Below are 27,779 nucleotides of genomic sequence, written 5' to 3' on the forward strand. Positions count from 1 at the left end.
CTGCATGATGCTTTGGGTTAATATTGAGTCAATGCTAGGCTATACCTTGATCAATCCCAAACATGTCGCTGCGACCATGCAAATACTTTAAAAGTTGACTAGCTCTTTTTCTTTTATTAGGATAATGTAGATCCAACCTTGATGTTGCTATTTGGTTGTTCATGATCTAAAAAAATCTCCTCCAAGCGTTCTCCTACCTTCGGGTGAGAGTTTACTAGTGATGGTTCTTATGGATCCATGTGTCGGATTGAGAGCTCTACCTTCTTGGGCAGGGTGACATACATCAAGTAACACTACGTTAAGTCCTTAGGATGAGCTAGTTAAGAATTTTAGCGTCATATAATAAATTAGTACCACGATGCATATGTAATTAAGAATGAGCTATTCGGTGGTAGTGTTGTAAATGGATGAGATATCAATTACCAAGAACTTGGTAATATAGAGATCTATAGTTCCCAATGGCATCATAGAGTCATCTATGAATCTTATGAGGGTAGAGGAGATAGGCTACAGGTGTTTGGCTAATAGGTCGATCTTCTGGAAAGCATCATAATAAAGTATGTCCATAGAGCTTTTAATGTCAATCAGGATCCTCTTTACTAAAGTATTGGCGATCCTGACAAAAATTATGAGCACATCATTGTTCTCGGGGTCTAAGTGCTCAATCTCCTTTTCCTTAAACGCAATAGGTTGATCTCCATTGTGATAGAATCTTTTGACTTGCGGCTCATATACATACGATTTCTAGGTGAATGAATTATAACCCCTTGTAGTCGACCCTCCCACAATCACATTGACTCATTGCTCGATGGGGCCTTTAAGTATTGGCAATATCTCATGAACTCTAGGTAGGAACTTATGGAGATGACCTCTTTGGATTAACTTTTCAAAATATGTATAATAATCTTGGGTATTATGCACATAGTCCTAACGGAAGCAGTAATATCTCGTCATGTTTCTTTTCATGGGTGGCATCCTCAAGGGGTGAGGTGCTCATAAAAGCCCATTCTCTTAGATTCACATGAAGACTTCTATATATAAAGCATTGAGGGCGGTAAAGTCCCGTCAGGGAGGAACTCAATCATTCTTTTATCTTCAATTCATAACCTTTCTATGAGGATTTAATATTGATATTTTTCTTCCTACGTCACTTTCTTAGTCTCTGGCTTTCTTTTCCCAATTATTATAGACTCGACTACGATGTAACGGTTATCCTCTTATAAAAGTTTTAAAAAAGTCACTAGAGGTTGCGTGATAATGTTGTAGAAAAATCACGAAGGTTGGAATCCATTGATCTATGCATTGATAGGGACAATGAGGATCGATTTACCGATCAAGTGAATCTCATCATTAAACCTCCTTGTATAGCTCTCAAAAAAAAAAAATTTCTCTATGAATGTCATAATATGCTGAGGGGTTAGACTTTCCATAATGTCATAACTAATGCTTTTTATGAAAGAGGATCATAAATATGATTCCACCTTTGGTTCGCTTGCTTGATTTCTTTCTAGATATCTTTCAACCATTGATCCATCACATTGACCGAGGGGTCGATCGATTGAACAATCGATTCGGTAGGAGTTTTCAGTTTTGGCGAAGGGACAGAAAGATCCGGTGAAGGAGAGTGCACCTCTTGCTGCGTGGAAGCCTAGGTTGGATGGCAGAGTAAATAGAGTTGATGGTGTGTATTGGGCGAGTTAGAGAACATGAGTTGGACTATTCTAGTTAAAGCTTACACTTATTGGAACATAAGTACAATAGGCTTGAACATGTACGATCATTTAGGGTTGACCTAGCAATTGATGTGGAGGTGGTGGTCGGAGAAAAGCTCAAACGTAGAATAACTACATAGAAAAGGTTGAGCTTTGGTTCCTGAAGAGGTAGGTAGGTTCAGCCCGACCAACACGTCGACTGCATGGAGCAATCGTATCTAGCAAGAGCCGACACGTTGGCACTTGAGGTTGACATGTCGACCATCTCAATTGTACCATATTAGTTTCTATATATTAGGTTTTGAGTCAGATATATTACTCATATATAAGAAAATAATGAAAAGTCACTATCAATTCAAGTGTTGGATTTAATTTATTACGTAAAACTAATTATTAGAGTTGAAGTTCAAAATCAACGCAAGTTTCATATATTGGGTTTGGGATCGAAGGAAGGTGTTGGTTTGATCAATCGGCCAATCTACAACATCCATATTTGCATTAATTGTCCTCGAAAAAGGTCTTCATATAAGTTCCAATCGATCAATTCAGTTTCACGAGGAGCTTCATCGATCGATCGATATGTCACCCATGCATGGAATGATTGCCGGATCATTAGCACATATTTATATTTATTACAAGTGTTATACATGATAGAATTCTTTATGTGATATAATAATTGGTGTGAAGTAGATAAATTAATATTATCTACATTAAACATATAATATATCTACATTTCAACATGAAATAGAAGAAGAAGAATACATACCTACCTTTGTGGTGTTGAATAATGCAACACGAAAGATTGACGATTACCATTGAATAGATGCAAAATAATAATTGGATTTTACACCCTTCTTTGATTTTTTAATTAAAAAAAATGTACACCTAAAATGTCTAGTAAAGATGTACCAAACTCATTTATTAATGATTCACGATTCACAACCTTAATCAATATATTTTAAACGATGTATTAATGATATACGAGATGTATATATCAAGGAGGACCGAAAGTTTGAAAGCTCATCCAATAAATCTTAAATGTGCTAATGTGAGTATTTAAAGAATAGGTGTTTAATGATAAAATTAAAATATAAAATATAAAATTAACTTAAAAATAATTAATTACATTATTTTTTTAATCTCTTAGATTTTTTTCGAGAGGTAATAAAAGAGATATTTCTTATTATCGATAGGCTTATCTGATAATAATATTTGTATTCAATAAAGACAGACTGATCACAACAAAGTGGCTGTAGTTTAGTGGTAAGAATTCCACGTTGTGGCCGTGGAGACCTGGGCTCGAATCCCAGCAGCCACAATTTTTACCGAGTTACTAATTTTTAATTATTAGTACGATAATGTTTTCTTTATTTTAATACTATTTCTTTTATAAATAGATATAAATGCCTTCATAATCTTTCTATTTTTCCTCCTCCTCCTCCTAATCACGAGTGATGAGCGACGAGCAACGACGAATGATATTGACGATGCTAGATGGACGTAAAAGCTCTCATCATCTTTCTTTTTAGTCTGAGCAGCATCGATCAAAAGAGTATCAAGCGATAAGAGAGAAATAATACGGAACAACATACAAGGAAAGGAAAGAGAAATGAGTGCATTAAGAGGTTATGGATAACAAAAGGATAAGATTGATAGATTAATAAAATTATATTTTATTATTTAAAAAAAAGATTATAATAAAAAAGAGATTGCCAATAATAAATAAATAAATAAATTAGGTTGTGAATAATAAATAAGCTTCAAATAAAAAACAGAGAGGACAGATTAAAAGAAGTTAGAATAGAGTGAAATAAGTTAGTTAGTGCATTCTACTGAATCAATCTGACCGTATTGACTTGTCTAAATATCTCACTCGTGATGACGTGACGTGACGTTCGAAGGTGCCCACAATTACTCTTCCATCATAATTTCTCTCTTCCGTCCATTATAATTTCACTGGCAAAAAAAGTAGAGGCACAGTTACTCTGCCATCAACAAAAAGACAATCCAAACAGTAGATGAAAGAAATTAGCAGGAAGAAACACTTACCTGTGCCGTAAAAGTACTGCAGTAAACCCACCACACCACAAACACAACAATCAACGTTTTACACGCACGCCATCTTCTTCTTCCCTCCCCTTTCAATTACTCTCTCTCTCTCTCTCTCTCTCTCTACTTATAAATATATATACACGTCTCCATTGATACCTGTTTACTCACAGTCAACACCGATTCCACTCCACCATAAGACACGGCACAATCAAGGAAGACATGCATCTCCAACCGCTCCTCCTCTTCCTCCAAGCCTTCACCCTTGCGCTTCCTTCTGTGGTACCCGATGCTCCTGCGAGCAGCGCCGGCCTCGAGCTCCTCGACCCGACTCTTCCGTCGGCGCTTCCCGCCCAGACTCCCAAATGCACCGTGGCCGTCCTCGACCACGCCTTCGCCGTCGGCGTCGCCTCCCTTCCCGTGGTGTCCATCAACTACACGCAGCCCCCAGACTGCTCCGCCCCCTGGACCCGCGTCGTGCTCGAGGTGGCCATGGCGGCCTCCGGTCTCGCCCGGAAGCACCGCGTGGCCGCCGTCTGGCTCGACGGCGTGGAGATCCTCCGCACCAGCACCCCGCCCCTCCTCACCGCCGCCGACGCGTTCTGGAGGGTGCAGAAGGACGTCACCCGCTATGCCGCCATCCTCAACCGGCTCGCCGGCGGAGGCACCGTCTCCATGATCGTCGACAATTCCGCCGTCGATCTCGCCGCTGTGCTCGCCGCCAACGTCTCCTTCCACTTCTACCGCGGAGAGCTCTCCGCGAGCTCGAAGCACACCGGTCATCCCAGCCTCTGGGGGCTCTACCGTGAGCCGGCCGACCTTGTCATCCCCATCTCGCGAGAGCGTGGGTCTTACGGCAGCGGCTTCTGGTTCCAGATCAGCGGTAACCCGCAGGCGGTGGCCGCGCCAGTCACCGTCCCCAGGATCACATACCGGGCTGTGCTGGAGATCTTCGTGTCCTACCACGCCGATGATGAGTCCTGGTACATGAATCCCCTCCGCTTCACGTACAATGCCCGGGACGTGGCGGCCTCCACGGCCAACGGCGGGTTCCGGCAGCTGTACGCAACGGTCGACGGCCGGTTCGTGGGGGGACATGTACCGTACGCTGTCATTTACTCCAGCTCGATCAACCCTTACTTTTGGTCACCGGTGACAGCCATCGGCACCTTCGACATCCCCTCCCACGACATCGACCTGACTCCATTCCTCGGGCTGCTGCTCGACGGGCGGCCGCACGAGCTCGCGATCGGGGTGAAGGACGCGCAGAAGTACTGGCTGCTGTCGGCGAACCTCCACCTCTGGGTGGACCGGTGGTCCGACGCCGTGCAGGCCGGGATAGTGGAGTACACCACGCCGACACTGAAGGTGAACCGCAACGCCCAGTGGCACAATCAGGACGGGCACTCGGAGGTGGACGCCGAGGGGCAGCTCCGGTTCGTGGGATGGGTGAGCTCCTCCAAGGGCAACATGACCACCACCGTGGGGCAGAAGTTGCGGTTCAAGAGCCAGGTCTCGGTGCACAACCGCGGGGCGGTGCGGCAGGTGGACGTGGTAAACAGGGAGAAGACGACGGTGACGACGAAGAGCGGGCAGCGGACGGTGGGAAAGGTGCAGCTGCTGATGGAAGCGCCGCTGCAGGTGCAGACGTCGGTGGTGAGGGTGGCGGGCGGGCCGACGTTCGAGAACACCCGGTTGTCGCACCAGCTGCAGGAGACGGCGTACGTGAAAGAGCTCTCGGCGGTGAGCATGAGCAAGCTGTCGGATCGGCAGGAGGCGGAGGGGTCGGCCATGGTGCACGAGGAGGAGGCGCAATGGGGAATTGCGAGCACCAGGTCGTACTACAAGTACACCGATGAGAACTCTTGCTACCTGCGAACAGTGAACGCCGAGGAGGGCGCGATCAAGGTCGACATGGCGAGCCGCTCGTGCTTCGCTATCTCCGATGCTTAGAAGGGGGGAGGATTGCGATGGCCAGTCCGTCGTCTTCCTAGTCACTTAAGACGCCACCAGTCTTCCTCACAGCAAATAAACTTGTCTTTGAATTAGGTGTTTTCTTTTAAAGATAAAATGATCTTAAATCATCAAATGTTCGTACAAGGTGTTTGGAGTTAAATTACGTAACAAGACCTTTGCTGGTTGTAAGATATTTCGAGTAATGTTTTTGAGTTTATTTGGGCTAAATTATGTAATTAGACTTCTTTAGTATCACGACAACACCGTTAATAATGACATGAGTACAACCATCACCTGTCATAAGGCAATTGTCCTCACATGGTCAACTAACGATCTCACCGATCAGTCGCATCACATTCCTCGTGGGTGGAATGTCACTATCGTTGATCGTCGACCTCCATGATTGTCATAGTGGACGATTGGGCTAACAGCTACCCAAGGTTGTCGCCCTTAGCAATATTGTTGTCGACAATAAATTATCGATAGTGATCTATCGATCAAGCACGATGAACCTCACATCGCCTACAAGCAAACGATGTGACGAACCGGATAGAAAAGTAACTCGATGATATAGATGAATCATTCATGCATCGTAAATAAAAAATGAATAACACCTTTTTCCGAGTGAAAGATGTTAACAAATAGATTTCAAACATGACTCTAATACTAAGTATAAAAACCACGCAATGCTTTTATTATGTAAAAAATGTTAATGTCAAAATATGAAATCAAATAATAATATATCTAATGATGTGTATCTTTTTTATACTATTTAGAAAGCTTTTATGTGATCTACAAGCTCATCATCATCGGTTTTGAAAGCTATAGCGATGTTGAAGCACATCATCATCGATTATGAAAGCTATAGCGATGTTGATATGCAAGAAGTAGGTTCATATTCTTCTCTCTTCATATCCTTCGTACTACCGCTATGTATGATCGATTAAGGACAATGAAGATATGAGAAAAGATTTAATCTCTCGTTGACTAGTTTATGTGACTAAGAGAAAATGATAGAAAATCTATAATATCTCAATAATGTCATGTATCCTTGTCTCATTTTATATATGTAACCCCCTCTATTAGTTTTTAAGAGGTCATTTCTTCTAATAGGCGAGAGTAGATGGTCTAGAATAAATAATTAGGAGAGTCCCTCCTTATCAAGATCATCTCCTAAGAAATTTTATCATAATTAGATTTTTTTTTCTATTGACGTAAGTAGAATTCAATCATATGTATAATATAAATCATATCGGCATGAGCTACAAAATAATGGTTTCCAAAATTACTTACTGGATGAATATAATAGTTAGATAGATAGCAAACCAATGACTAATAATTTGTTTCAGCCAAACCATAAAAGATGTATTTGATGAGCTTGAGTGAAAGTATATGAGCATGACTAACTAAACACCAATACTTAATAGTTTTAAAAAGCATAATTCTTCTGATGGCATTGAAGAAATATTTTGGTGATATAAATTATATCAGAGAGTTGAAAATGAAGTTGATAGTACATTTTTCAAAGAAAGTTTCATGCATAAAGAAAAGACATTTGTCCAGCAGCTTAATGCTCGATCATCTAGAAAAATGATCGAGATTCGACCTTCCGAGGGACTAAAAAATGATCGATGACTGCCCAAACAAAATCCAGCATGCTCATCAAACCTACATGATTTATCCATCGAAGAATAAACCCTGCTCCAGACTGGTCCACAAAGAATCAAGATTCTACCCCCAAGGGGAAGAAGAAGAAGAAGAAGAAGAAGAAGAAGGATCGATGACTTGCGAAGCAAAATCTAACACACCCATCGATCAAACACAAAAAAAACAAAGAAGAATTGATAACCTACAAGGAATCAAGATTCTACCTTGTTAGGAAAACGTAAGGATCAGTAACTTCCGGAACAAAATCTATCACTCTGATCAAACCCACAAGTCAAATTCACCCCAAGAATCAATGCGTGTCCAGCCCTTTCGAATCAATACATTATGCTTTTCGAGGGGAAAATGAAGGATCGATGACTTGCGAAGCAAAATCCAACGCACTCATTAAACCTACAAGACTTACCCATCGACAAAGAATCAAGATTCTAACTTTTCGATGAAAAGAGACCGATCGTAACTTCTGAAACAAAACCAAAGTCCGGACCTTTCAACGACGAGGGGAAAAGAAGGATCGCAGACTTCCGGAAAGCAAGGAAATAGAAGAAGAGAGGAGGAGCGCACCGCTAGGCGGCGATCTGCACTTTGGTGAGCGACCAAAAGGATTCACCGGGGACTGTGAATTGATGACCGGTATGAACGGCCACGATGATGTGATCTCTCTCGATTACGAGCTCAAACACATAGAGGCAGTCTCCGATTGTAACCGGAAATTAAATTTATATGTACAGAATCGGTTGTTTCTCAATCCAAAATAATTAGATGCTGTCGACTAATTTTACTTATATTTCTGAATTTCGGAGATTATTTTTTAAAGTTATTTTTCTGATTTTGAGGAATTACTTTTTTTTTTTATTTGGTGGAGATAAGTTTCCTAAATTTGTATAATTTAATTTAATCTCCAAAAATCAGGAAGTCGAAATTGATGGAATTAACAACTTCATCTATCTTATAAATCCTGCACAAATTTAGGGATATGAAAAAAAATTCATGATTGTGAGAATGCCAAACACTCTCTAATAAGTTAGCGAACAACTTTGTTTTTGACATGAAATATGCTTCCAAGAGAGCAATCCATCTTCGTTGTCTCATGAATAATAATTCATTATGAGAACATGGAGTACAATTATAAGGATAAATCATTTGATAAGACATCGATTACGTGTATATTGTATTAAAGTCAACATCAAGGCTTCACAATCATAAGTTCTGAACACAAATGATGATGCTTCAAAATTATAGAGCACAATCCATCTTCTTTGCCTTGACAAGAAGACATGTAATCAAAATAGTATATAGTTACATATCCATTATATGAGCCTATACGAGTAGAACACTCACAAATGAAGCAATAATTTGCCAGCTTTAATCACCCTCATGGCTTCAGAGCACACAATATTGATTCATGGCACCACATTAAATGTATGAATTACATCTTGCATTTCCTCGTAACTGATCTGACATGATTTGTCAAAAAGGATGCAAGTGGCCTGCAAAAGGAACCAGAAATGGAAATCATTATTCATTTCAATAAATGCATCAACCAAGTCTGTTGGATAAATATAAGAAGTTCTCATGAATGCATATAATGAATGCAACATGCTGTCATGCCAAGTTGCCAACTCCAAAAACTAATTTACACTTGATCAAAATGGCAGTGATTAGTAAAGAGTGGAAACAGCAGAACCACAGTTTTAACCATTAGAATCAGGAAGTCTAGACTTCTTTGTCGGTTTGAAGAGAAGTGATTCAATGGAACGTGGCATTTGGTAATTCATGCAAGTAACAAAAAATTGAAGCATTTGGATCATGAATTATGTCTAATGAGATAGTAGTTGAGATCTCAGAGTGTCGTACCAGTAGATAAAGGTTTATGATATAGGTCTCTGCTATGAAGCTACGATGAATATGTGTTTACATTATTGGTCAAATGCAATTGGAAAAATATTATTTTAATACCATGTGCATACATACTTTGAATCAAAAGGTGAACAACACTAAGACTGATGACATGGGATTGTTCTCTCAAAATTCTAAATAGAATAGTAACATATTTGTGATACTGATAATATTAGTGACATCAATCTGATCAAATGCTGCAGAGGTAGGTCAGATGGAAGACTTGAGTATAACACATGGTAAAAAGAAGATATCGAAGAGGTTCTTGGTACCTGGATTTCTCATTTTAGATGCGGCTTATATCACGACCGAATACAAATGTAGTGAGCCAGTTAATTGCAACATAGAATCTGTTCCTCCAACTTATCACACGTGTTAAATATGCTGATCGCCAGATGAACCAGCTAATGAAACCCGTAAGAGAAAGCCCCTTATCCTCCTGAGAATGTTTTTACAATTAGTTTAGTTTAAGCACAACACTAAGACAACAGCAATCAGAAAGATAAAGTGGGAAGCTACCTTGTTTTGCCTGAGATCTACAAGAGCTTTGTATCTTCCAACTGTTGCCATGCTTCCTAGATGCCTATATACAAAAGGATCACCAAGTTCTAGATTTTCTGCAGCATTTCTATATCCTCCACCAGCTTTACCAATTTGGTTCAACAGGTTAGACAGATATTTCCCCTGCCTTTCTGCAACCTAATTTGATACGTTGTTGGACTAATTGTCTTAAAAGTTCAACCACGTAAAGTATGTAGTAACTAAGAAATAGAATTCATAACTTGTTTAAATATACAGTCTTAACTCTTAACCAGCATATCTAGGGCTCAAATACAGAACAAGATATAAAAATATGGCAGAAAGTTAATAATACTCAAATTTATTTATTTTATTAAATGAAGAAACTATTTTCTGGACAAAACCATACCTTAATGCTAACATATATTGTATGTAAATAATAATTTGAAGACAAAACCATAGGGAAGCATATTAAAAGCATTTTAACTTAAAAGCAGAAAGCAACAGGCCTATACTAAGAAGTTAACTGTCATGCAACAATCCAAGTAAATCATGTGATTTGCATGCAAGTTTAAGTGAATAAATTGATGGGGAATTATCTGTTTGAACAGGTATGTACGAATTACTAGCAGCCCAATTTACCAATCACTATAATTTACTAGCACTCTCTGTAATATGCTTAGAAGTAAGGAGAGTTTGCTACTTATGGTTTGACAAAAGAATCCAAACAAGTGATTGACAATATCATTCTCAATTTCAGAAATTCTGTGAACCAAATTAGTATCATGTGTAATGCAAACTTGCAAAGTACTTGACTTTGTCTCTTATACATTAAGAAGTCATATTATCGAACCCAGAAGAAAATGAATATCTGATCATGAATTTATTTACGTGCCCATAAATAATAATTGTGACTATTTTCTTGAAAACACACTAAAACATCAAGATTGTGATTTCTTTTCAAGAAAATCTGCCAAAACATCATGATTGCATGAACTGCATATGACAGAAGAAGTTAACCATTTGTTTCTAGTAGCCTGACCCAAGATAACTGAGATATTAAGGCCTGTCGCTAGTGCTGTTATAGCATTCAAATGAACCGATTACACACTTATTTTTCCTTTTAATTTTAGCTAGTTTCTTAAATTTCTCCAAACATGGACATGGGAAGGTGAAAGATCCAGACATCCAAAAGCAGATTCACATGAGGATCTTGATGTTGAAAATAAATACCACGGAAAAGGCTCATAAGGGTACTATTAACAATCCACAATATGTAGGTTATGAAGGAAATATGGGCAACTATAAGAGTCCTATTAATACCCAGTTTCATTCTTATGTCAGTCAAAATCTTTTAATAGCAAATCTTTCTCAAGTCTTTAATTTTTGAACAATCTTTAATTCCTTTCTGTGCATAGATTATTATTGGTTCGAGCAAATTCATTCTACTTTCTTGTTTTCTTTATCGTTTAAATTTTTTGCAATGCTGAACTTGTTAAACCTTCAAAACTCCCTAAAGTTCAAGTCTTATAAGCTCCTCCCAAATGATAAGATGAGTTCATATTACAGCTAGGGGCAAAAGGACCAACCATTAGATGCCATCAGATCTGAAGCCATTCTCTGGTCATGAATATCCTACTCCTTGATGTTGGACCTAACCTTCTCAACAGTTAACCTGTAGGCAGCCAATTGTTAAAACCAAATTTCCAATTCCATTTTCCTTTCTACACTTGAACTGCCTATGCTTCAAAGTTTCCTCCGGAAACAACCGCATCCTTTTGGTGGCTTAATGCTCCCAATATTTCAATATTTTAATTTCATGATATGAATCTATTTAATTATAAGACAACTAGATCCTTGTATATTTGGTAAACCACCTTATAATTCTCAACTTACAAAGGAGGATTGATTTTAGCTAGAAAAAGAATTTTATTATAATATATTTATTTGAAATAAATTGTTTCCTTATATGAAAACTAGAGACATAGTTGAATATTTTGATATGGTAAATGCTAAACAAAGAAAATGGAGTATTACAAAAGAATCGAGAAAAAGAAGATCATATAATCTAGGATCAGAAACACATGGTTGAAAATTTAGGCTTTATAAAATTTTCCCATCCAAGAAAAAATTAGTTTTTGTCTAACAATAACAAATGACAAAGGACACTATAATGGTCAAACTATACATAGATGAATCAAGAATTTTTGTTTCCTTTCCTAACACAGGACATTTCAAATAACTGTACATCTTTAAGACACTTCTGTTATATTAGGTCTAAAACTAGTAGCCTAAATAGGTGTAATCGGACCAGATAGATTATTTTCCAAGCAACAACTCTGACTAATGATCTATAATATGAGTAGAGAGGAGAAATCTAATTATTCATGCTCAATTTTGTAGAGTCCACATAGTCTGGAATCTATCAGTTCCCTTCATGAAAAATTCAATGTGTTTCCAGTCACAGTGCATGGTATAGGGTAACATTGTGATTAAGCAATTCAATACCATCAGGTAAGAAATATCATGGAAGAACACTAATACCACTAACCTGTGCCAGTGCTGGTAATGTTGGTTTTCCAGTAGTTTCAAGAAAACCACTACAGTCACCTATTGCAAACACATCCTGTACAGAAGGAATGCGTAACCAATCATCAACACCTATCCTGGAAAACGTTTAAATGTTAATGAGCCATGGAGGTTCCACATCTGATTGTATGAAAATAAGAAATATAGTGTCAACATTTTGGAGTTGAATACATAAATATATGCATCTTAGCATAACATTGACAAAAATTGCCTGTTATAAAGGTAAATGTTGATGGAATTGCCCCTAGGGTAATCTACATTCAATGAAGAAAATACCTTCCGCCAGGTGACTTCGGAAAATATAAGGACTTAACGAATGGTGAAGGACCAACACCAGTAGACCAAACAAGAAGCCCATATGGAACCTCTGTTCCATCGTTAAGAATAACTTTTTCCGGTTGAACATCTTTTACAACCCCACGCACAAGACGAACTCCTGACTGAGTTCATTGTAGCATAAAAAAATCAGATCCACTAAATTAAGAAATCATCATGCTCATAAAATAAGTGTTAATTATTTCACAATTTCAAAAACCAAAATCTAAATCATTCAATCACCAATAAAGAAGGTTAAGTGGGAAACCACATAAAGTATGGCCAAGATTATGAAAACTGACACAGAAGAAACAAATCACAATGAATTCAGTTAATGCTACAAGCTGCAGCAGTGTGTAGATTATTATATTTTAAACTAAAGCAAAACAAATTGACCACCATATCGAGATAAGACTACAAATAGAAACAATGATATTTCAACATCTCTGAGACAGCCATGCACATAGATGTATCAATACAAAAGAATTATCAGCCAAATGAAATTAGCAGAATGACTCATAAATGACATAAAACATTCCATAAAGATATAGTATTAGAAATGTATCTAATTGTCTTCTCAACTTGAAACACTAGGATGCGGAGTAACCATCCTGGACCATCATTATAAAGATTTCAGACAGTTAACACACTCAAATGCTGCATCAATAAGAATGTTCTAATAATAAATTAAACAAGAAAGACAAAGTATAGCTGATATAGAACTGCCAAACCTCTATATAAATTGGCCAATCATTTGTCAAATGATCAGGAAATAAATTTTAACCGGTCATATTATAAATGAAATTTCATGCTTCATCCTTTCTAAATCATTTGAAAGGCATTACTAATCCTGCAGTAGATAGAACTGCAGAAAACAGAACCTTCACAACTAGTGGTAGTTTCACAGGACTATGCATCCTCTCTATGGATGGTGGTGTCCTTTGCTCCCAGGGTGCCCTTCCCTTCCTTGGATACTAATTAAGTGGACCTTTCTTAGACTTCCCCTTCCACTTTAGATGCCTGTTACACTCCTAATCTCTGGCCTCTTCGATCCAAATACACTAGTAACAAAGTCTAGTCCTGTAAGAATGTTCACATTGCTTAAAAAGGCAAATAAAAAAATTACTGTAGTATTGCATGCCATTTCTATCGTAGATGACGCAAATAGCATAGTGTTATGGCTCATTCCAGTAGCATGTCATGTTCCAGGTTCATTATTCATCAAAACTAATGCATCTTGGCATCAAATAAGTACATGAAACATTGAAAAAGAAACTAAATTTTTTAAGTTTTCCAAAACCTATTCAAAATTAGAAAACTAGCAACTAATTTTCTAAGAAAATATTTTTTCATTATTTTAATTAGTAAACATTAACACTGTATTTCTCTATTTTCTTGATAAAGTTTTTATAGAACTGAAAAATTTTCTTGAAATAAACATGCCATGTGGTCTTTACTAAGGAAATTAGCCAATTCAAGTGGCACACCACTAGAATTAACCATTTTTGTAGTCTGAATAAAGAATGTTACTAAATGCCAATGAGACACCATGTTAATTGCTTTCATGGAAGCTCCAGGTGTTTAATTAACAAAGAAGAGAATATACTTCAGCTGGCATTGTCAATTTGCCAATTCTAAAACTATAATTTGTATGCACAGATGCAAAATAAGGTATATAGGAAAAGAATAAATATTTACATTGTAAACATGCTTCAACTATCATTTTACAAACAGCTTCAGTTAACGTTAACAATGAACTTGACCACCACAACATGCACGCTCATTGCAGTAATCACAGAGCCAAACATGAACCACTGAGACTCTTGATTAATTCTATCACCCATCTTTCTTTACTTAAGCAAAGAGAAAAAATGAAAATACTTCCTAATTCAAACAATTTTAATTTAAAAAAATAAGATTCATAATTCCCATAGGAGCATGCACTTGGTTTTAGCAGTTCAAAACAGGAAAAACAATAAAAGAAAACTGTTTTTAGTTAACTACATACTTTCTAGTTAAAAATTAAAAACAAAAATCTCAAGCAAAGAAAAATTTGTGGGTTCATGCCATCTTTCCAAGGTGCAAACGTAAACCATATAGACACTTCAAATATCAGTTCATAATTCTATAATATCTTGTGAGAGAAATGTCCAACTTAAAAAGCCCAAGCGAAAATAAATTGCCAACAATTGCTACAGAGACCATATGGAATAAGAGAAATTCTTTTGCAACTCAAAGGATATCATTTTAACTTGATGAAAAATATCTGGGCTTAAAAAGTTCTACATAAGAAATCAGAGCTACAAACACATGAATAAGCCAAACAACCATTAAGCAAGCAGCGTAAGAACAAAAAAAGTAAATGATTAAGCTTCAGTCACCTTAGTTAATTGTTTTGTGGCATATTGTCTGAGACGAACATCAAATGATGATAATATCTCATTTGCCTATCACCCAAAAAAAAAAAAGAAAAATTAGAGGTTAGATAGCAACCAAATTTGTGTTTTTGGACACTTTATAATGGATTTGTACTCGTTAAAACTCAAAGTAACAACATCAAGTAACAATCTGCCATCTCAACCTCAAAATTGTGAAAGGAAATATATAATTAGGATAAAGAAAGGAACTTAAACCTCAATTAAGGTGACATGGATAAAATCTTTAACATGTGAGTAGCGTTCGTGGACATCTTTGATGATGAAATCACTAAGTTCACCACTGAACTCAACACCAGTAGGACCACCACCGATAACAACACAATGCAATAGTCTCTTCTTTTCATCCTCTGATATACCTGTTTATGTATTTTTTTGCATGTAAATGGCAGGAAATTAAAATAATCGAAGATAACTAGGACAACTTTCATAGACTGAAAAATCAACACTATAACATAGAATACAATACAAATAATTGCCAAACTGGTGGAGAAGAGTATCCAATGGTAGATACATAAGCCATAAGCTTAGAATTTGGACAAATATCGAGCACATATGAGGAATGCAAACAGATGTCAAGCCTATAAACATCTTTTAAACAAACTGTATATAGTATATATTCATTCATCATATATCCATGGCATTTCTGCTCACACTCATACATAAAATAACTATCTACGACAACAAACAAACAGGGATATTTCCTGACACTTATGTATTGGATTACTGGATATGTTGAAAGAAGACCTATAGAGACACTAATTAGGCAAGATGAGATCAATTAGGATTAGTGGTCCAAAGAGAGACAGAGAGAGACCTAACAAAATGCTACCAGAAACAATTGAAAGAAAGTCGATAGTTCATAATTTAACTAGGAACTTTGCCAGACACAGAGTTCAATAGTGTGAAATGATCTAAGTAGCAAGACCCAACAGTTTGGACATTACGATGTGCTGCTGTTTTTACTGCTATATATTAACGGATCAGCAATCAAAGCTTAAGCTTTTTGGTGTTAGCCTAAATTAAATTTTCTAGGAAACCCAAGAAGGACAACTGTTCTCACATCACCAGTATTAACAAAACTGAATAATTTAAATTTGTTGGAACTAATGGTGATCTATATTGCAATAAGCAAGTTCTGAACAAAGTTAATTATAAAATAAACATAAATTTCTGAATGAAATATGTAATTACTTATTAACATTTTGAAATGTGTATAAGTGCATACTCGTTAGTGTCATCTTATATAACCATTCATACTTCTACCTGACTGAGACTGCCAAGGAACTTTATTATTACTCTAAGTGCATGGAATCTACCTTTTCTTATCTCCACTTGTTGTAGAACTATCATTGAACTATTTATTTAAATCTCATCAGGTCCATATTTGTTATGCTTTTTATATAATATTTGCCTTTTGCTTATTGAAATTAAATGCAGCTAATTAAATCTCCAGGCAGACATATGCTATTATATACAATATTGGGATGTTGTATAGCTACTGCATTTAACAAGCAAAAACAAGATTACTTTCACCGGAAGAAAATTGAAAAAAGAAAAGCTAACTTACGGGTCACAACTAATGAACCATGACAAAAAAAAAATTATATGTGGAAACTTTGCTCCTATGACAAGCAGAAAATCAAAAGCAATTTCAGTTTCAAATGAAATACCAGGCACATCAGATAGCATCAGATTGAGGAGTAGCCTTCTTCGAATTTCTTGGGCATGGTGAACTTCACGCAAAAAGATTGCATGCTCTTTAACACCATTTATACCAAAAGTTGAGGCCTCTGCTCCAGCTGCAATAACCAACTTGTCATACGATACCGTAAATTTCCATGGTTCCACAGCATCTCTAACACCCCCTTGATCAGTAACAGATTCACAATGTACCTTGTATTATGACAAGAAAAAAGTCAAACTGCAATGTCATTACAATTTAACAAGTTCTGAAGCTAGAACATGTGTTTTCTTGATAAAGATAGAAACATCCAAAACTGCTAAAGTGACACCAAGAACCAACATGTCATATGACATTAAAAGCTCTGATTTATTCTCCATCCATTGCCAACACTCTTTTCCTAGCTTCTGCTGCGGCATAAACTAGCCAAAGATCCATCATTATAACTAACAACAGCCTAATAGTTCTTGACATTTTCTAAACCCATGGTTGTGTGGGCACGGGTGACTCTCACAATGGCCAAATGTCAGGCATATCACTCTGCAGATTCAACGCATTCAAAAAACAACAAAAATGCTTCCAAAAGAAATGAAAACAAGGTAAACAAGCAGTTTTATTTGTAGCAAAAGATTATCTTCTTGAAGAAATGAAAATTGAATTTTGTTTCAGTATATGTTAATTGTATGACGAACGAATCAAAGTTCTAATCTTGTTTATCATACTTCTGCATCAAAATCAACAAGCGAACTCACTGTGTGCGCATCAGGGTCGATGGCGGTGCAGCGGGCGAGGAAGAAGTACGAATCGGGGGCGGTGGAGATAGCCGGCTGGATGCGACCGATGGGCTCCGCGACAGAGCGGAACTCGAGGGTGCCGACGCAGGTGGAGGCGAGGAGCGGGGTGAAGACCATGTGGTTCCGTGGGGAGACGCAGACGATGTCGTAGAGGCCGGCATCGACGCTCTTCATCAGCCTGCATCCCGCCCAACCGGTCCCCAGCACCACTAACCTCGGCTTGTCCAGGCCGGGACTCGTGGGCCCGAGTCCCGCGTGGAAGGCGGATCCGGAGGAGCTGAAGCCTGCCAAACCCGGATCGGCGGAGATCGTAGAAGTGAATCGATTCGCCGGCTTCCATATGGAGGAGGAGCGGGAGAGGCGAGTGAAGCTTCGGACCCAAGCCATCAAGAGAGAGAGAGAGAGAGAGAGAGAGAGAGAGTGCCGTGAGGGATCGGATTTGAAGGAAGGGGACGGGGGGCGGCGGAGATAGTGGCGGCAAGACGGTGGTCAGACACAGAGCGCAAGTTAGTTGGATCTGTTGGGGAGTGAGAAAAGTGGATGGTGGATGGATGGACAGAGATCGACCGATCGCATGATTCACGGAGAGATGGATCAGATATCGGTCAACTCCGACTGCGTATTCTGCAATTTTGGGTCCCTCCAAAATCGATAATATTAATTTATATATATAATAATAATAATATTTGATGGAGGCATAAATTAATTTAGATAACATTCGATTAAAAAATAATAATAATAGAAAATTCAAGAAAAGAAACTTTGAATCATGAGATGTTTCTCATACACATTTAGCCCACAGAATCAATCTCATGATATGATCGAATATTATTTTCCTATATCGAATATAGTAAATATTAACCTTCACAAAGCTGTTTTTAGTGATTCGAGTAGAAAAATAAAGGATAAAAAAGTGCACAAAAATAGGGGTGAAATCTTTGAGTAATAATAGTAATAGTCGTATTCTCAAATTGGATTGGACTATGCTTTTAGGTTCAGTTTCATGTGTTTGGCTCTTTCCATAGTAGTTTAAGCTTTTAGAATTAATCATCACTCAATCAAAATCTTTATCATAACAAATACTCCAAAAATCATTTTGCCCTTCTTTGTTCCAATTTCCAACTCTTATAAAAGATATTTTCATGCTAAAACACTCAATGGAAAGATCTAGTACAAAGATGTTATTTACTTAGGTCTATTCATCAAATCTGATTAGTATTTGTGCTTTTGATGTTCTTCCCAAAAATCATTCAAAATATATCAACTAGTTTTAATCAGTAAATGCTTTGATCTCTTGATAGAGATATCTTGAAATCAAATCTCGTTTTTACAACTTATCATTTGAACAAAAAAGATTATTTTCTTGATGTCCTGTGAGCTTATCATAATATTGTACACTTAATTTGATTAACCAAGTCACACTCTCTAGCATCAATGTCTTCTGCACAGTTAGTATTATTAATAAATCAGATTATGATACAATCATCTCAAATGGAACACTAAAGGCAACTCAGCATTTATACTAGCATCCTCTAACCAAAAGCCAAAACCACTCCCACATTTGTTCACTGAGGTACACAAGGAAGAACAAGAAGCTGTGGCTACAGGAGCAACAGTCATTGAACCCAAAAACCAATCCCACACTTGGATACAAATAGGACAATTTGTAGCTATGCTGTATCAGCACACTACCACCAAGGCTTCTCCGCAACTTGAGCAGGCCATCTGATCCCTCCATTGCTGCTTGTTACACCCTCTTCTTGGTAGCTACTTCTGTCGATGAGGCAATATCTATCTTCACAGGCCATGAATGCCGCCTGGTCCTTGCAGAAGACAATACATTGCTCTTCGCCACTGCTGGGAAAGATAAATGCTTTTTTCCTAATGAGATGGATCCCTTCTCGGAAGTCTCAGGTTGACAACTTTGTGTTCCATGGAACCGTGACCTGGCTCGAGCTGATTTCGTGAGTGCCATGTAGCTCGGAGTGGTCGGTGAGCTCACCAGACTCTCACCACCCGTCATCAATGGCCCTGCAATGCTGTGCCGCCTCCGCCGTTGCTCAGGCTGAAAGCTCGGCTTGCTCCTCGGGTCACTGTCTACGGAGCACTGACCATCTCTTGGGCTCACCGATTTCTTCGTGCTTGCAGTCGATGGTGTCTTGGAGCGCGGTGTTGCCGGTGACTCTTGGCTGGAAGACTGGCTCGACTTCTGAGCTACTGATGGGGTGCAGTCCAAGCTCGTGTCGCGATGTTTCCTTGTCTGTGCCATGACGTTGCAGTTGGAACTGTCGGTGAAGGCACGGTCATTGATTTCCATCGCGCTGTTGTTCGGTGTTGCTGCCATCCACTGTGCCAACCAGCCCCATCCCCATTGTGGGTTGCTTGGCTGTGTGTGCAGGGATCTAGTAGAGCTCTTCCACTGTGCCAGAGAAAATGCATAGAATCATGTTTGCAGTACAGGGTGCAAACACAAAGACCAGTAGAAAGTAGTGTAGTGAAGACACTTGAGAACTGAAATAACAAGGGCGATGGGTGTATCTGCTGTAGAGAATACAAGAAGAAAAGACCAGTAGGAAGAGCAGCGAATAACAAGATGGACAAATTCACAAACAAAACCGATGGTTTTACCATGACAATGCTAGTGCAGTGAAAAAACTCGAGAACTGGATTAGCAAGGACACTGGATCTCTAAGCAGCACAGAATACAAGAACAAAGAATAATAAGATTGCCTAGTTTGGAGAATATTAATTAGCATCATGTCTCATCTAAGAGCTTAAACATTTAGATACAATTAAATTGAAAAAAATTTAAGAAAACATGACCAATAAATGATAGTGCAGTGGAGAAACTTGAGAACTGAAATATAGCAAGAATAACGGATGTGCATTGAAGAGTCGAAATGCCCACTACCTGATGAGAAAATGCATAAGCTAGTGCCCTTTCTCTTCTTACAGCAGCTTCTTGTTTGTTCAAAAGTTTTGTTTCAGCTTGCTCTTTGGATTGAGCACTATCATTCCATCCCTCTCCAATCTGTCACCAGGAATTAACCATTAGCCTAAAGATGGAAAAAGTTGATTTGTAGGAAAAGATGAGTAAAGAATTTCAGAAGATCTGCAATGTGAAAATGCATGAATAGAACACAGATGAAGAAGTGTAAAGTTTTAGACTTCATCATGAATAGAAACAGTGATGCAAAGATGATGAAGTACAGAGAGAATGACTTGATCAGCATTTGCTTTGGTTCATTGTGTAAATGGTGCGTAATTTTGTAAACCATCCTTCTCTACATCTAAACCACTTCTTATTACCTCATCCTTTTAACAATATCAATTGTTGCCAGCAATTTAAATTTCTCTAATTCCAAGCATCAAGGTGAAATGATATTGAAGATAGTGACATAAAAATACGTTCTTACCTTTACTACTGGTTGCTTCCCACATTTTCTTTGCAGATGCCCCTGGAGAGCCTGGTTTTGGTCCGTCATGCTGTTCCTCCTTGAATGTAGCTGTGTCTGAACTCGTGCCAGCATTTGCAGGCACTGCAGTGTGTTTGTTGTTTGAGACTTGACAGCACTTTTGTCTACCAATCTCCTCAACCTAAGCAGTCCTCTGAGTGCTCTCCATGATCTCCTCGCCTTAACAAAATTTGCAAGATAAGATAAATGCAGCAACAGAATTAGATTATCAGCAATCAAGGACCAGCATAAGATGGTAATGGAGCATCAAGATGATAGGTGCAGTAACAATTTAGACTTCACTCCCTTCCAAACTAGTTTATCATGTTATAACTAGATGTTTCCCTTAACAGATTATATTATTGCAACAGAATACCAAAACAACTGTCCTTTTTGTACTTAAAAGAGTTACCAAACAAACTTAGCATTTATCACTTGAGCGAAAAACATCAGGTAGAGTTTTCATGATAGAGTTTGTAAACACAAATACTCATGGTTTTGCCTATATGCCAATGTTCACATCAAAAAGTTCCAAGTAAATTAGCTTCATCTAACTTGCTTTATGTACTTAAGAACATATCCATTAAAATCCAATGTGTCATTGACCTTCTGTTGGTTAAAACAGGTTAATCACTTCTGAACTCAAGCTAAAATAGGAAGATTAGAACATAAAGGTTGGAAGGTTCTCCAACAGCTAAAAGCCTAGGCATTGCATTCATGAAAGGACTTCAAAACTGAACAAATTATGGATCTTGTGGATGAGCAAGCACCAAAAGAACAAATTCCTGAACAACGAGACTTACCAAGTATCCACGGAACACGGCCTGGATCTTAGTGGCTGCAATTTCTCGTCTTGATTTACCTGTGAGCCTCGTTGTTAAGGTGGTGAGGCGAATGACCTCTGCAGCAGCCTGAGCAGCAACAACTGCAGCCTCTGCAGCAACAGCGCTGGCAAGAGCCACCGAGTAGGCGTGCTTGCTGTGTTCATCCTCTTTTGCTGTCAGCTCGACATCCTCAACCAGAGCAGATAACAGCGGTTGTGCAGCATTAGCTTCCAATTCTTTTGAAAGGAGTGAATCAGACAGCTTGGATTTGCCAATACTTCTCCCAAGATCACTTTGACAGCACTGTGGGACCAAAGCTCTCTTGACAGCAGTAAACCACTGCCCTTCTCTCACCATGCTCTCCTCCCGCTAAATCGCTCCTGCACATGAACCTTCATGGAATAAGAAGGTAAGAAACCGCAACCAAGGCCAAATCCTGGCTTCCCAAGCTATCCCAAATTTACCACAACCTACGGAGGCTAGAATATCCACAATGTAAAGAACATACATTTCACCTCAGTGATAAAGCTCTTGAGCTTATTAGAACAGAGATTTCCGTTTCAAAACGGAGCTTTTACAAAGAAAAATCAAAATATCCGTTTCAAGAACAGAGATTTCCGTCCCAAGAACTGTACAAGAAAAAAAATCACATGGACAGCAAAACAATTAGAAGAACAAGAACAGAGACATAACACGAAAAGCCGAAGTATTCGATTCAAGAACGGACCTTTGACAAAGATTTCATCTTTACCCAAAAGAACAGAAGCTACAAATAACCAAAATCACATTGTGAGGTGGAGAACTATGAGGACTCTTCGTTCCAAGAACAGAACTTTACTAAAGTTCGGAGCTTTTACACGAAAATATCACATGGATAGCAAACGAATTAGAAGAACAAGAACAGAGACACAACACCAAAACCCCGAAATTTTCGATTAGATAACGGAGCTTTTACAAAGATTTCATCTTTACCCGGAAGAACAGAAGTTACAAATAACCAAATCACAGTGTGGGGTGGAGAACTATGAGGACTCTTCGTTTCAAGAACATAACTTTACCGAAGTTCCATCTTTACCCGGAAGAACCAGAGCTACGAAAAACCAATCACATCGGAAGGAAAACCAACGAAGAGGAAATCACCGAACTACTCGGTTTCAGAAAAGTTGTGCAAACTTGGGATGGTACGGAACAGAAGAGGGAACAGTTCAAGAATGATCAAGTCGGAAGCAGCAAAAGGAGACGCTCTTTGGGAATCGAAAGCCATTACTTGATGAAACGACGACGGGGAGAACGCCGAGGTGACGTGCGAGGGGGAGGGGGGGGGGGGCACAGGGTCGGAGGCCAAAGACCAAAGAGAGAGCTTTTCCTGCTCCTCACCAACGAGGAAAGTAAACAACGAGGCCTTTCAAAGACCGGAACTTGGGAGGTTGGACGCGGCTGGCGAGCGGAGCGCACGGGTACCACAGCCTGTCTTCCCCCGCGCTCTCTCGTCGCCCACTTTGGCAACAGAAGAGGGGCTGTTCCCCCTTCCGTTCCAGCTTTCTTTCTCCTCCTCTTTTGATGTGCTGGATCCGGTAACCGCCCACGTTTAACGAGGGCCGAACAGACAGACTGCCACGTTTGGGGCTGTTCGTTTCTAGTGAGCGTTACGACTCTCACCGCGGCAGTCCGAAGGTAATTGGTGTAGACGATGGGTGGCCCTCAGCGGTTCAAACCGAATGTGAACTGAAACCGGGTGGCTCGCCGGTTTGAAATTGTATCTAAACCGTCAATGAACCGATTATTTATGATTCAAAAATATTTATCTTAATTTTGAATTATAATTATAATTTTCATTTTTATTTTTAATCACCATACAGAAACTATTGATATCGAAAGTTTTTATGGATTGATCATGTCAACCTAACGCAATTGAATTAGTTTCTTGGATGCATAGACGCAAGTAGAGGTTAATGCATCAGAAGAAAAGAAAGAAGGAATAGAGACACTGTTCCCTTTGTTTGAAAAAGAATACACAACCAACTGTTTTACGATACAACACTAATATAACAATACATCACGGATGAGAAAGAAGTCAATCAACAAAACAGGTGCCAAAGAATACATTGTTCTCCAAAATCATACAGCAAATGCAAAATGCAAGTAAAAAACAGTACTAACATCAGCATGGTATTTATCTTTTCGACATCACGAGACTTCATAAATGTGAGGTCTGCTTATGTAGCTTACTGCTGCTCTTTAATGCTGGTCTTTAAGAAGTGGCAGAGAAACATATGATATAGATGCTTCTCCTACTCAATCAGAGCTAAACACCTTGAAAATCTCCTGCTGCCATGATCCACCGAGATTCAACTCTATGTCCTATGAATTCATTAAAGAAAAAACACCTGAAAAATTTTCAGCCACATGCACACCTCGTCCTGTGCACAACAGGTATAAACTTCAGGATCAGATAAGGTTCATGGAGAAAAAAATCGATGAAGAGAATTAAACAAAGATTACATTTTCCTTGATGAAATGCAAGCAACCATCATTTGGCACGAGATCAGCAATCTTCTTACATTTACAATCAGCTGATCGCAAGCACACTTCTGGATGACGAGTTTTCTCCTTTGCCTCAATACCTCTGCAGTTTGAATCCACTACACAAGCCATAATATTGTCGTCTCACAAGGAAGAAATAGGCATAAAGGAGATATCATTTTGCTCATATTTTCTCTAAAACAATTCCTCTGCCATGAGATTAATTAGCAAAAAGATTCTTTCATTCATTATCAGCCCACCTCTGGATCCTCACTCAGCTTGCGACCGACTCCCACACAACATCTTCCTGCCGTAGACTTCAGTTGTCGGAATAATTTAGACAAAAAAAATAATAATAAAGCTTCATTTATGTAAAGCTTTACCAGTGTTGCCATGATAATACATCTAAACCTCTAATCCTTGTATGCTGCTGATCTATGCAAAATTCACAATGACTTTAATATTGCAAGATTGATATTCTAGCCTACTCACAATTAAACAACTGCATACAGATTAATTTTACAGCATAAGAATCATTTTGTATTAGAGACAAGAGATCATTTGCTATTCAAACAAGATGATACTGGAATCTTCCGTGATCCTTATAAATCATTAAGTGCCCTCAACTGGTAACACAGACAAAAACACTTCATATGCCATTTTTATGACTAACCTTTAGCTGGTAAGGAGGGTCATCAAGAAAATAAGACCATTATCATAACAAAATTCATCCACATCCAGGGAGAACCAAGCAATGGTCAACCCTATAAAAAGGTATAGAGAAGACAAAACACAAGCTACTGATAATGCAATGTCAAAAAAGACAAAGAAAACATCTTTATATATAATGAAGCATAAATGTACAAGATAGCAAGTTTTTCAGCCACGAATTTTGACAACTCAAAGAGGTAACTAAAAGCTTACACTAAGCAAAGAACCCTCTCTTGCAGGCGAAAACAAAGATTTCACTGTCACAGAACGCCTTGTTGAATTGAAATTTGACTCTCTTGCTCAATCCTCTAATGTAAGTCAAATGAAACTTCAACTTCAGCACCCAAACTTTCATTGGTATGTGAAGCCCAATATCAGCACAAGACAACTCACACGAATATTTATGGAGGCAGTTACTTACAAAATTTACATATATTTATAAATATAACAATCTCCAAATTACAAACCAGTCTAACTCCAACCATGAGTATGTATAAAAATGAATGCCACCAAGCATATTTTCCTCGAATGATTGCTAACAAGGAACGATTGCCAGTGGCAGATGGTTTCTTTAGCTTATGATATTGTTAGGTGCTGATGTGCCCAAGTCAAATCAGCACTTGACCGTCCATAAGCATTTGAATGGTTGGAAGATGCCTCGTGGACATACAAGAAAATCCTTCTGTACCATCAATTACTAATTAACTTATTCTTTGAGTTCAAAGACTAGACAACACATCAGACAGTCAAACAGCCAAACTCAATTAACGCTCATAGGTCAACTACATTGTCTTGCAAGTTTCTAGTTTTGTCAGGTAAAGTCTACTGGAAACTTTTCATCTTTCACGGCATCATAAACTCATAAAGCATAACAGCATCAAGAGTTTTAAAGAGTTCACATCACAATATAATTAGTCTCCAAGTTGGTCCAAAGAAAGTACCACTAAATGGAGTTGTTTGTGGAAGCAGGTGATGGTAGCATAATACAGTTACAAATAGCACAATGCAAGATATAAATCAGGATTAACCCAAACATCAAAAAGAGTTACAGTATAACATATAATATAGTCAAAGACACAAAAAGAGAACCCTGAGATGATTAACGTCCCAGAATTGAATACCACTAACAGTACTTTCCTCAAAGATGATTGCTTTAAGGAAGGATTGCGAGTGGCAGATAGTCTCTTTAGCTTATGCTTTTGTTACGTGCTGATATGCACAAGTCCAATCAGCACTTGACCGTCCATAAGCGTTCGTACAGTAGAAGGTGGCCTCATAGAGACACAATACATCCTTTTCTACCATCATTTCCTTTTCAACTACTTTAGAGTCACAAGAGAAGGCACTCAATGGACCAGGATCAGAAATCAGAACGCCAAACCCTTACCTCTCAATAGGATGAACGCATTGCCTCGGAAATTTCTGGTCGTACCAACTAAAATCAACCAGACAATCATCATCATACACTAAGCGGATCACCTCAAACAAAAGATCGATATGGAGTCAACTAAACCATCAAAAAACGAAAGAGATTGAAATAAGTAGGAGGGAAATAGGACTACCCCATCTGTAATCGAAGAAGGCGGCGCCCGTAGGACTTCCACCTCAAAGGCAAGAGCTTTCGTTCGCCACCGACGTCCTCTCTGGGTTTGAGAGGTTGCGTTGTGCGCATGTATAGCGGAAATTTGACCTAGGGCGTAAATAATGATTAATACCGACGACAATTTCTGTATTTATACCAGCTATATAATTGGCGCAAATTAGTGGGGCCAGTGTAAATCGATTTATATCACAAGGTAGCGAGTGGGTGACGACGCAGAAATGGCAAATAGTACATTGTATCATGAGCGTCGGGTGGATCCAACGGCTCGGATGCCCTGCCACGTTGGGCCTCGTGATGTGTGCTATAGGATTGGGTAGGAACGGGTCGGATCCTGTTTCGGATCGGCTCAGTAATGATCCGAATTACAATCTATGCATCTACGGATACAAAAAATTGAAAGTTTGGATCATGCAATTGGGTATGTTATTCATCCCAAACCCAATAAATAATAGTAATATTAACTCACTAGTTAACGTAAAACTAGTTTTATGCATTTTGCAGATGATGATTATACTAGTTATGCTGGTTAACACCAATTATAATATTTGTCAATTGTAATACTAAATATTACAATAAATTGATAAGGTATCAAATGTTATGAACTTATTTTAAATTACTTAGACATGTTTGTAATATTTATTATCCGGAAAGGGTTGACATAATTACAACCTCGCACAATATGGACTTACGAAAACATAAACTTGATTAGTTTTGAAGAAAATATTATAAATAAGTTTACATGTCTTCCTTAAAATTATGGTATTTAAGTAATTCAATAAATACTTGAAAGATAAAAATGAAATAAAGATTTTGAACAGTAAAAATATTAGGATTGATATGTATTTTTAGGATTCATAATTATATTTGAATTAGTTAACAGATTCATAATTAAATTAAAATACTTTAGTGAATTAAGATTTATTCTTATAAACACATATTAAGTCTTAAGATTTTGATGAGAGATAGTATTAAGATACTTTAGTATGGGTAATCTTTTTTATTTTTTTAAAAGAGTTAAGAGAAAAGTTATTCAAATCTATGTGAGA

General features: G+C 38.3%; 3 protein-coding genes, 1 long non-coding RNA gene and 1 other non-coding gene across 5 annotated transcripts; 2 read left to right on the top strand and 3 right to left on the bottom strand.

The window, feature by feature from the left end:
- Nucleotides 1–2,958: 2,958 nt before the first annotated feature.
- Nucleotides 2,959–3,030, top strand: TRNAH-GUG (transfer RNA histidin (anticodon GUG)). The gene has a single exon. It is a non-coding gene; the product is annotated as a tRNA-His (tRNA).
- A 953-nt stretch (nt 3,031–3,983) lies between these two features.
- Nucleotides 3,984–5,714, top strand: LOC103971147 (peptide-N4-(N-acetyl-beta-glucosaminyl)asparagine amidase A-like). The gene has a single exon (XM_009385106.2). The coding sequence runs from the start codon at nt 3,984–3,986 to the stop codon at nt 5,712–5,714; it is 1,731 nt and encodes a 576-aa protein (XP_009383381.2).
- Nucleotides 5,715–8,508: 2,794 nt separating this feature from the next.
- Nucleotides 8,509–18,209, bottom strand: LOC103971081 (internal alternative NAD(P)H-ubiquinone oxidoreductase A2, mitochondrial). The gene is made up of 9 exons (XM_009385028.3): nt 17,576–18,209; nt 16,813–17,035; nt 15,338–15,498; nt 15,086–15,151; nt 12,666–12,829; nt 12,352–12,466; nt 9,801–9,980; nt 9,554–9,720; nt 8,509–8,872 (listed from the first exon to the last, which is right to left on the bottom strand). The coding sequence occupies exons 1-8, from the start codon at nt 18,002–18,004 to the stop codon at nt 9,568–9,570; spliced, it is 1,491 nt and encodes a 496-aa protein (XP_009383303.1). The 5' UTR covers nt 18,005–18,209; the 3' UTR covers nt 8,509–8,872; nt 9,554–9,567.
- An 880-nt stretch (nt 18,210–19,089) lies between these two features.
- LOC103971082 (protein IQ-DOMAIN 3) lies at nt 19,090–23,437 on the bottom strand. The gene is made up of 5 exons (XM_009385029.3): nt 23,164–23,437; nt 21,876–22,276; nt 21,034–21,252; nt 20,529–20,648; nt 19,090–20,036 (listed from the first exon to the last, which is right to left on the bottom strand). Exons 2-5 carry the CDS (start codon nt 22,251–22,253, stop codon nt 19,365–19,367), a joined length of 1,389 nt encoding a protein of 462 aa, XP_009383304.2. The 5' UTR covers nt 22,254–22,276; nt 23,164–23,437; the 3' UTR covers nt 19,090–19,364.
- Nucleotides 23,438–23,860: 423 nt separating this feature from the next.
- LOC135614071 (uncharacterized) lies at nt 23,861–26,812 on the bottom strand. Its single transcript, XR_010487421.1, has 2 exons — nt 24,399–26,812; nt 23,861–24,316 (listed from the first exon to the last, which is right to left on the bottom strand). It is a non-coding gene; the product is annotated as an uncharacterized LOC135614071 (long non-coding RNA).
- Nucleotides 26,813–27,779: the final 967 nt, after the last annotated feature.

This window comes from Musa acuminata, chromosome BXJ2-6, assembly GCF_036884655.1.
Source record: "Musa acuminata AAA Group cultivar baxijiao chromosome BXJ2-6, Cavendish_Baxijiao_AAA, whole genome shotgun sequence".
Taxonomy (NCBI): Eukaryota; Viridiplantae; Streptophyta; class Magnoliopsida; order Zingiberales; family Musaceae; genus Musa; species Musa acuminata.